The sequence below is a fragment of the Blennius ocellaris genome, assembly GCF_963422515.1.
Source record: "Blennius ocellaris genome assembly, chromosome: 3".
Classification (NCBI taxonomy): Eukaryota; Metazoa; Chordata; class Actinopteri; order Blenniiformes; family Blenniidae; genus Blennius; species Blennius ocellaris.
The window spans coordinates 3,000,042-3,010,979 of record NC_137652.1 but is presented as its reverse complement, the minus strand read 5'-3'; the positions used below and the strand labels follow the sequence as shown (position 1 = coordinate 3,010,979).

Below are 10,938 nucleotides of genomic sequence, written 5' to 3'. Positions count from 1 at the left end.
GTCAGGGATGTTTTGTTTTTTATTTTTTATGTTTTTCCTGACACGTGAGATAAATGTATGAAGAATCAAAGAAAGGCTTTGAGGTGCAGAACAGAAAAATAAAGGTGGAGGACAAGATGTTTCCACAGGCGCTAATTAAGTGAGTAAATTAAAGTAATTGGCTTTATAAATAGATGACGGGTGTTTTTCAGTCCACTTGTCGGAGGTGGGGAGGGGGGAGGGGGGGGGGGGTCATAATGTTATGGCTGGTTGGGAGCTACTTTTGAAATGGGATTGTGACGCTTCCACAAAGATCTGTAGATCCACTGTCCACGCTTTTTACATTATTTGACTGACAATGTGTGTCACATGTGATCTACAGTCCCCCCCCCCCCCCCCCCCCCTCCCCCGGTGTTTATTTATTTACTGTACCACAAGACAAATTTCACCTCCGAGCATATTTACGTTCGTCCTATTTCCTCGGGACAACTGTGAAAAGAAAAGCCCGCGCAGCATTTAGCGGCTAACGCCGCTAAATGCTAATAAATGCTAAACAGCGTTGACGGTTGTCTTGTTTTTTCTGTGTCCCAGACGGCCGTCCCCTGTACGTCCTGAGGCTGGGACAGATGGACACCAAGGGGCTGGTCCGCGCTCTCGGGGAGGAATCTCTGCTCAGACATGTAGGTAACGGTTCGGGGGAGGGGGGGGTGGGGGGGGGTTTGTAGGTCGGCGCCGCATTGCGCTGGATTGCCAGGTGAGGCAATTAATGTCCAGCCGATTAGCTGCAGGATGTAAAAAACGCCGCACGGCATGCGAGAGAGTCCCGGTGTGACGGGAGGACGGCCCGGAGCTCAAAGAAAGAGAGAGTAGATGTAGTTTAAGAAGGAGAGGAAATGTCTCACACGCACAAGCATGTGCATGTGATTCAGTGGGGTGAGGCTGTGGAATCGTCTGACCTGCAATCGTCAAAGAAAGCAAAAACACATTGCGCAACTCAAAAGGTTTAAACTGTTTACATTAGAAAGGTGCATAAATGAAGGTGGACACGGGACAAATGTCTCATTTCCTCTTCAAGAGGTTGATTTGAATCGCCATACAGTCTGATTTTTGCCATTTTGCTTATTTAAAAAAAAAATGTTTATTTTATTTACATTATATGTTGTTTTTTTGGGGGGGGTTTTCAGACTAATGTACCTCAAATGATTACGTTTTTCTCAATAAGGAGAAATGACGACATCTTGACAGTAAACAGTCGCCGTTTCAAAGTTAGACGTGTAAAAGGGGAAGTTAGCTTCTTCCTTCTCCTTTTGTTGAACATGCGGAGTATTTAGATTTCCTTATTTTCTGCTAAAATGTGTTTTGTTACTAATAATCATGTTCATGTTCAAAAATATAGATTTCAGTCATTCATTCATTCATTCATTCATTCAAAGCTAAAACCAGCTTCCTTAATTTAAATGCGTGTAAATATCTTTCTGTGATCGATCCGCGTTTCCTACTTTCAGGTGTTGTCGATCAACGAGGAGGGTCTGAGACGCTGTGAGGAAAACACCAAGGTGTTCGGCCGACCAATCAGGTAGCGGCAGGAAGTTCTCATTTCCAACGTGTGGCGACGGGTTTTTCATGTTTACAAACAGTGAAAATCATCACAACAAACAATGAAACTGAATCTGATGAGTCACGTAAAACAAGCAGTGTCTCCAACAAGTCTTTTTTTTTTTTTTTTTTATATATAATTCTGCTCTTTCACATTTCAAAGATTTCTAGAGTGGCTTTAGTGGCTTTGTTTTATTTAAAACCCTCTAAAATCTTAAAAACCTTTCTCATAATATATATATATAGATTTTTATTTATTTATTATTTTATTTTTTTCCAAGTGTTTCAATTATTGGACTTCAAAGAGTTATAAGGACAGAAACTTATTGGACTTCAAAGAGTTATGAGGGCAGAAACCTATTGGACTTCAAAGAGTTATGAGGGCAGAAACTTATTGGACTTTAAAGAGTTATGAGGACAGAAACACACACACACACACACACACACACACACACACACACACACACACACACACGAGGCTGCTCTGGATGGGCAGAGTTGGAGGGAGACAGATGGAGGCGTGGAGGGGGGGTCTGACGGAGGAATTGGGGGAGGGGTCCTGTCATCTGTCATCCAGCGGGAGGCGTTGAGGATACGAGCTACACGGGAAGGCATGTGAACTATGAGTGTCCGTCACGTCGGCCAGAATAGACGGCGGGACGGACAGGAAGCTCGGCGTCACATTTAGAAACACTCCAGCCTCACTTCAGGGCGACGGCCGGTCGGGAAGACGCTCGTGTTTCTGAGGGGCGTGTCTGTCAAGTCGCACGCTGATCCGCCACATGCCTTCCTGCCTTCCTTCCCGCGCAGCTGCTGGACGTGTCTGGTGGACCTGGAGGGACTGAACATGCGTCACCTGTGGCGTCCCGGAGTCAAGGCGCTGCTGAGGATCATCGAGGTGGTGGAGGCCAACTACCCCGAGACGCTGGGCCGGCTGCTCATCCTCCGGGCGCCCAGAGTGTTCCCCGTGCTCTGGACTCTGGTGAGACGCAACGCCGTGGTGACGGGCCGGACGTCCACGGGTCCAACCCTTTTTATTCGCCGTTCAATCGTGGCTCAAAGAATGAAAAATGAAAAAGCATGAAAAATGGACCGAGTAAAAAAAATTTTTTTAAAAAGAAAAGAAAGAAATTTTAATTAAATATTTTTTAAAAATTTAATAATTTAAATATAATTTAAAAACTAAATATAGATTTGTATTTTTTTTCTAATTAAAGAACATTTTGAAAAAATTATTTTGGGGGAAAAAAGGACCAAGTAAAAAAAAAAAAAATTGTATAAATAAAAATAAAAAAAATACAAAAATGTATTTAAAAAAATTTATATCTATTTTTTTAATTGAAGATACATTTAAAGAAAAATTAAAAAAATGTTGGGGGGGGGGGGGGGGGGAAATGGACCATGTAAAAAAAAAAGGAAAAATTAAAACAAAAAATAAATAATGAAAAAAAAAAGATAAGAAAAATAATAATAATAATAATAATTAAAAAAAAAATGTTTTGGTTAAAAAAAAAAAAAAAATTCCTTTGAAAGAAAAAAAATGGACCAAGTGGAGATGTTAGGGACATTTTGGACTCAGTTCAGCTTCTCTTGCTATGAAGCAACACGTTACACTTAATAAGCTACTTTTCCCACCATGCATCAGGCGGCTTGATGTTTTTCTTCACGTTTTGATGGCGACGCATTTGATCCAGCACAGGCCCCGTCCTGCACCTTGCAGCGCTTGAGGCTTTTTGGAAACGTGACTTTATTATTGTTGCACATTGCCAGTGTAACAAAGACGAAATTGAAGCAGCGAATGCGAGTGGGTGTGTCGCCGCTGTGATTTATGAGGAATGCAGCTCTGCAGAAGTTCCGTGGAAGCTGCAGGTCTGGTCACCGCCTGTCCTCGCCTCAGTCAGTGGGACGGATTCTTTCCTCAAAGAGGCTTTTATAAGCGGAAAACGAACCGGTGTGAGAGTTTCAGTGGGTTTGAAAAGCCACTGGGTCTCCAAACCCCCAGCTTCTGTCCTCAAGGCGTCCCTTTCGTCAACGTACCCTTGAAACTTTTGTTCTTCCCAACCACATCCCGAACTGAACTTTTGCCCCCGCCGCCCTCAGGTGAGCCCGTTCATCGACGAAAACACCCGCAAGAAGTTCCTGATCTACGCGGGCAACGACTACCAGGGTCCCGGCGGGCTGCTGGACTACATCGACAAGGAGATCATCCCGGACTTCCTGGGGGGAGAGTGCATGGTGGGTCTTCAGGGTCACGCTGCCGCCGCTGCCCACGGTGCACCGAGGTCTCCTCCGCTGACCCACAGTGTGTGTGTGTGTGTGTGTGTGTGTGTGTGTGTGTGTGTGTGTGTGTTGTGTGTGTGTGTGTGTGCAGTGCGAGGTGCCGGAGGGCGGCCTGGTTCCCAAGTCCATGTACCGCACGGCCGAGGAGCTGGAGAACGAGGACGTCCGCCTCTGGACCGAGACCATCTACCAGAGCGCCAGCATCTTCAAGGGGGCGCCGCACGAGGTAAAGCCCCCGGTCAAATAATGGGGGGGCGGGGGGGGGAATTGAGGTTTCACATCAAATATAGGGCAGCATGTCTTGACAGCCGCGGAGGCTGCTGCCACCTGGTGGTGTGAACTGGTTACTGCTGTTGGTGTCGGGTTACATCACAAGTTCTACAAAGGGACAGATGCACTGCTTTTCCTGAGGCCATCATCTCACACACACACACACACACACACCCACACACACACACACACACACACACACACACACACACACACACACACACACACACCCACACACACGTTAATAATTTTATATTTTTATGTTTGTAGCTGATTTTCCTTCAATCGGCTGATCTAATGATGATAAATGGCGTCGGCGTCGGTTTGAGCTTCAATAACTTTCGAGGCCGACGAGTAATTTCTGGGGAAAACTGGTGTGTCTGGACGGTTTTACTGGTGAAGCAGGAGGATTTTTATTTTTACATTTTTTTATTGTCCTGCTCCTAAGCTAGATTAGGGGTCGACAATCCGCGGCTCTTTGGCCCCTCCACTGCGGCTCCTTGAGCCTCCGTCCCTCTGCAGTTCATCCTGGAGGGACGTAAGGAGGCAAGGCCACCCAGAGAGGGACGTAAGGAGGCAAGGCCACCCAGAGAGCAGTCCCGCTACAAAGAGTGGTAGAATGTAGGGTCGTGAACGACGCAGCGACGTGACGTCATTACAACAATAATGGATGAAGAACGTAGAATTGCGGCTGCAGGTCATGACAGCGGCTCAACTGGTGTCTGAAGCCTGGAGCTTCCTGTACCTTTCACAGTAAAAGCCGACAGTTCCAGGAGGTTCGTTACAGACTTGTTGAGAGTGACGGAACATTCTAGTGAATTCCACAACAACTACAGGACATTAAAGACACACCATCACACTCATGGTTCTAACAATCCACATCTCACACATTTATCTTCCATTTTAATAATGTGTAGCGATAAAGGAGCTGAGAGCTGCAATGCATCATGGGAGTTTCTGTTTGTGGTGTTTTAAATGTAATTATTGGGGGCTATGTTAGGTTTGTAGTGTTTTTGTTGCTTAGTTCATGTAGTTTAGTTTATCAGTTGTAAGTTGTCAACCAGCAGTGAAGAAGGTTTTGTGTGTCGTGTCGTCCTGGCGTGGTCTTCCTGTGGGACTGTCAAAATAAAATGCCTGCAGCTCTCTGGGTGTCGTGTTCAGTGGGAAACGGGACCAAATGGCTCTTTGAGCATTAAAGGTTGCCGACCCCTGGTCTAGACAGACGAAACCGACCGTCTCGTCTCTCCCCACCTCCGACCAGCTCCTGATCGAGATCATCGACGCCTCCTCCGTCGTCACCTGGGACTTCGACGTGTGCAAAGGCGACGTGGTCTTCAACATCTACCACTCCAAGCGAGCGCCGCAGCCGCCGCGCAAAGACGCGCTGGGGGCCCACGGCATCACCTCCCCGGGGGGCAACAACGTGCAGCTGATCGACCGGTCCTGGACCCTGGGCCAGGACTACAGCATGGTGGAGTCTCCGCTCACCTGCAAGGAGGGCGAGAGCGTGCAGGTGAGCCGGGCGAACCGGGCGGAACCGCGACTCGTCCTGATCGCCGCAGAGCGACTCGGCTAATCGCCGTAAAGCGACTCGTTCTGCTCGCCGCAGAGCGACTTGGCTGATCGCCGCAGAGCGACTCGTTCGTTCTGCTCGCCGCAGAGCGACTCGTTCTGCTCGCCATAGAGCGACTCGTTCGTTCTGATCGCCGCAGAGCGACTCGTTCTGATCGCCGCAGAGCGACTCGGCTAATCGCCGTAGAGAGACTCGTTCTGCTCGCCGCAGAGCGACTCGGCTGATCGCCGTAGAGCGACTCGTTCGCTCTGATCGCCGCAGAGCGACTCGTTCGTTCTGATTGCCGTAGAGCGACTCGTTCTGCTCGCCATAGAGCGACTCGTTTGTTCTGATCGCCACAGAGCGACTCGTTCTGCTCGCCGTAGAGCGACTCGTTCGTTGTGATCGCCGCAGAGCGACTCGTTCTGATCACCGCAGAGCGACTCGTTCTGATCGCCACAGAGCTGCAACTCGTTCGTTCTGATCGCCGCAGAGTGACTCGTTCGTTGTGATCGCCGCAGAGCGACTCGTTTGTTCTGATCGCCGCAGAGCGCCTCGTTGTGATCGCCGCAGTGCTGCGACTCGTTCGTTCTGGTCGCCGCAGAGCGACTCGTTCCGATCGCTGGAGTTTTTCCTGACCGCTCCCCCTCCCCCGCCGCAGGGTTCCCATATCACGCGCTGGCCGGGGTTCTACATCCTCCAGTGGCGGTTCCACAACATGCCGGCCTGCGCCGCCACCAACCTGCCCCGGGTGGACGACGTGCTCGCCACGCTGCAGGTCTCCTCCCACAAGTGTAAAGTCATGTACTACACCGAGGTGCTGGGCTCCGAGGACTTCAGGTCAGTCCGAACCCGAACCCAAACGCAAACCCAAACCCAAACCCAAACCCAAACCCAAACCCGAACCCTGGGTCCACCTGGGTCCACAACCTGTCGGCTCTTCACTCCCACTCTTCTTCTTCTTCTGCTTCTTCTGCTTCTGCTTCTTCTTCTTCTTCGTCTTCGTCTTCTTCGTCTTTGTCTTTGTCTTTGTCGTCTTCTTCTTTGTCGTCTTCTTCTTTGTCTTCTTCTTTGTCGTCTTCTTCTATGTCTTCTTCTTTGTCGTCTTCTTCTTTGTCTTCTTCTTTGTCTTCTTTGTCTTCTTTGTCTTCCTCTTTTTCTTTGTCTTTTTCTTTGTCTTTTTCTTTGTCTTCTTATTTGTCTTCCTCTTCTTCTTTGTCTTCTTCTTTGTCTTCTTTGTCTTCCTCTTCTTCTTTGTCTTCTTCTTTGTCTTTGTCTTCCTCTGCTTATTTGTCTTCTTCTTTGTCTTCTTCTTTGTCTTCTTCTTCTTCTTTGTCTTCCTCTTCTTCTTTGTCTTCTTCTTCTTCTTCTTCTTCTTCTTCTTCTTCTTCTTCTTCTTCTTCTTCTTCTTCTTCTTCTTCTTCTTCTTCTTCTTCTTCTTCTTCTTCTTCTTCTTCTTCTTCTTCTTCTTCTTCTTCTTCTTCTTCTTCTTCTTCTTCTTCTTCTTCTTCTTCCGCCGTTTATCATCAAGTTGTGTCACTTTCAGTTTCCACTGTGTTTCCACACATGGACGTCCAGAGGTTTCCAGTCGTTACACGAGGAGAAGTTTCTCCTTCAGCACTTTGTTTGTTAATCCATCTTTTTCTGTCCAATCCGCTCCTCCTCTTCTTCCTCCTCCTCCTCCTCCTCTTCCTCCTGTGAAGAACGGCTTGCTGTGATGTGCAGAGTCTGTAAGTGGCTCGGTGTTTGTTTGCCCCCCCCACCCCCCCCTGGCTGCTTCTCCCTCCTCAGAACTCAAACTTCAGACAAACGCTGCCCTGCTTGCATGACTCGCGGTGACGTGGCTCCTCCACCAGGTGGCGCTCACTGACGACAACAAAACCCATTTAACTCTTCCAAGTCTGTTTGTGTTTCTACTGACCAGCATTCTGACTCACTGGGTCCAGACCTGAGGTCCCAGGCCTCCTCACTCACCCTAATCCTAACCCTAACCCTAATCCTAATCCTAATCCTAATCCTAAACCTAAACCTAAACCTAAACCTAAACCTAAACCTAAACCTCTCAATGTGTAGGTTGGAACCTCTGATGGTGACATAATCCAGTGTCTGAGGTCAAATCAGATTATTTTCATTCTCGGATAACTTTTCTTTTTTTCTTTTATTTCTTTTCTTTTACTTCTACTTTCACTTTTTTTTTTTTTTTTTTTTTTGATTAAAAAAAGAAAGACATTTCAGTCATTCCAATTTGCTTTTATAGGGAAAATAGAAAAGCCCAACAGATCCACATGAGGTGTGTTTGCGACCGTGGAAAGAAAAAACTCCATTCTCAGATAACTTTTCTTTTTTTCTTTATTATTAATAAGCAAGTCGAATCTCTGCACTTCTACTTTTTTTTAACCTCATCAGCCATAACATTAAGACCGGCACGCTGCAGGAGCTTCAGCTTGAGAAGCTCTGAACCATTCAGCCTCACTCTAATACTGACTTTTACCCAACCTGGCAACTTTTTAAAGGATTTGTTGACGTTGATTAACACTAACGAGCAAACAGCAAACAGCTGGGCTCCGGGGGAAACGTAGAATCGTCTCTCGACGTGAAGGATTGGAACAGTTTTCACACTCTCGGTCTCGTTTACACGACGACGCAGCGACTTTGTTTCTGAAAAGTTTCCTGTTCAGAAGGAAACGGCAGAAACACGGGAAAAGAGGAAACGATGTCGTTTTCATATCTGGTCACTGGTTTGTTGTTGTTTTGTCCATCGACTGAGCCCGGTGGTAAACAACGACTAGTTACTACGACCAGGACCAGGACCAGGACTAGAGTTTCTCAGGACAGAGCCCGAGTGTTTCCAGAACCCCCCCCCCCCCCACGTTTCCATGGAGACAGATTCTGAGCGGTTTCAAGCGTTTGAAACGTTGTCGTGTAAACGAGTTCTCATGGGAGTGACGTGGCTGCATGGTTCTGCATCACCACACACACACACACACACACACACACACACACACACACACACACACACACACACACACACAGGTTGCCTGCTGCTGACTCATGTGTCCCCACCCCCCCCCCCCCCCCCTCTTCCTGCAGGTGTTCGATGACAGAGTTTGGAGGTCGAGTCACAGCGGCTTCTCTCAGCTCAGCGTCCGCCCACCACCTCCTCCAACCAGTCCCAGTCCAGCTCCATGATCTCCAGGTAGACCCCCCAGCCCCCCCATCCTGGACTCTGTTCCTGCTGCAGCCGTCTCTGGAACTGACGAAACTGGAACTAAAACCGATTTAAAGGGCTGATTTTTGCACAAAGGTCGTATATATTTTTGTGCCTGGCGACTCTGCCGAGGGCGTAGGAGGAGGGGGGGGGGGGATGGGGGGGGGGGTTGTTTGCCTGACGATTGTTTGCGTCGCGTTTCTGGAGGTCAAAGGTCAAGAGGTGACGAGCGACGCCTTCACCAGCTGGAACAGAAGCACTACCCGGAGCTGCAAGACCACGTAAAGACACTGGAGGCGCTGTTACACACACACACACACACACACACACACACACACACACACACGCACACGCACACGCACACGCACACGCACACGCACACACATGCGCTCACGCCATATTGTTTTCCAGGGCGTTTGTCGATGTGGGCGGAGTCAAAAACTAAACTAAACTGAGCTCACCTGCGGACGATTTAAATCTAACAGTTGCCATTGCCCCCCCCCACCCCCCCCCCCCCCCCCCCCCCACACCGCCCCCCCCCCCCCCCCCCATCCGTCTTCCACAAGGGCTTTTATCACACCTTGATGAAAAATTGACCCGGTCTGACTGATGTCAGTCCACAAGAAGCAATAACAACTTTGTACTGTGTGAATTCTCTGTACATCATGGAGGGGGGGGTGGAGGGGGGAGAGGTAGGGGAGGGGGGAGGGGTGGGGGGGGGTGAAAGAGGGCATGTGAAGCCTGAAGTTTGCGGCACTTAAACCACCTTGGTCTCCATCAGAAGCTCCTGCAGCTGGTTGGTCTGTTTGTCTAAAACGACCTGCAGGCGTCACGCCGCCACATCTGGACAACAGCTGCACAGCTGGAGCAGCAGTCAGACTCACACAGGCTGCTGATCCCCCCCCCCCCCCCTCCCCCCACGCTGATGCACGTCGAGGTCAAAATTGAACCCGCATCCAAAACGGGTTCTCACGTTTCTCCTCCACACTCGGATCCTCCACACACTTGATTTCCTGACTGTCTGTGCTTCGTCTGTTTTGTTTTTTGTTTTTCTTCATATTTTAACCTCGTCTGTTTCAAGCGAGCGTTTGGTTTCACCCGCGCAAAAGGAACTAGAGCCGGATCGCCGGCGGCTGGCGAACCGACGAAATGCCTGAGTGTGGATGGTTGAGGTGGAACTGCCATGTTTAGTTTAGTTTTATTATTATTATTATTATTATTATTATTATTATTATTCCTCAGCGAGGTGGATGGGAGCGCATCATGGGTGAACGTTGTCGTTATATTGGTTTGTTACTTGTGGGTTTACAGGTGGGATATTTAAGATTTAGCCATTTTAAGAGCCACGTGTCAATAAATACCATTTTAGCCTTTTGTACGCGTCACTTAGAGAAGCTTTTTTGTTTGTTTTCTGTTTTTTTTTCCGAGGTCGCCCACTGTCACAGGTCATGAACTGAACATTTCAAAATGCAACATATATATATATATATATATTATATATATATATAACATAAGAAATACAGTTGATTTGGTTAATGAGCGTCCGGGACTTCCCACCTGCACACGGGACAGGAACCATCACTATTGCCAAGAGTTGTTTGGATGCTGTTGCCATGGTTACTGAGTTACTGAGCGACGGGGGAGACGCCAACCCGGCCTGGTTTTCATACCGGCTTTCTTTATTTAAAAACTCTTTTAACGGTTTTGTTTGTGGTGTCGACACGTCGCTAACTGCAATAACGTGAGACTGGAGGGAAACACTGAGGGGCTGACGTGTGTGTGAGAGAGTGTGTGTGAGAGTGTGTGAGAGTGTGTGTGATGGTGTAAATGAGAACAAATAAAAAAAATTTAAATAAAGAGGGAAGATACGCCTGTAAAATGTGCAAAAAACACTCCGTCACCTTCTGGAGCATGAAACCAGATCAGCATCACTCCACCTCCTCATCCTGCAGGCGGATCTGTGTGTGTGTGTGTGTGTGTGTGTGTGTGTGTGTGTGTGTGTGTGTGTGTGTGTGTGTGTGTGTGTGTGTGTGAGAGATCCGCCTCCCGAGGG

General features: G+C 48.1%; 1 protein-coding gene across 1 annotated transcript in view; it reads left to right on the top strand.

Moving 5' to 3' along the window:
• Positions 1-9,002, top strand: part of LOC308148566 (SEC14-like protein 1) — a 16,697-nt gene extending 7,695 nt beyond the window's left edge. Inside the window, 10 exon segments of the mRNA XM_080520297.1 lie at positions 571-659; positions 1,485-1,555; positions 2,386-2,557; positions 3,676-3,810; positions 3,947-4,081; positions 5,387-5,638; positions 6,339-6,517; positions 8,768-8,786; positions 8,789-8,821; positions 8,824-9,002. Coding sequence (XP_080376423.1) covers positions 571-659; positions 1,485-1,555; positions 2,386-2,557; positions 3,676-3,810; positions 3,947-4,081; positions 5,387-5,638; positions 6,339-6,517; positions 8,768-8,786; positions 8,789-8,821; positions 8,824-8,877 — 1,139 coding nt within the window. The 3' untranslated portion in view covers positions 8,878-9,002.
• Positions 9,003-10,938: the final 1,936 nt, after the last annotated feature.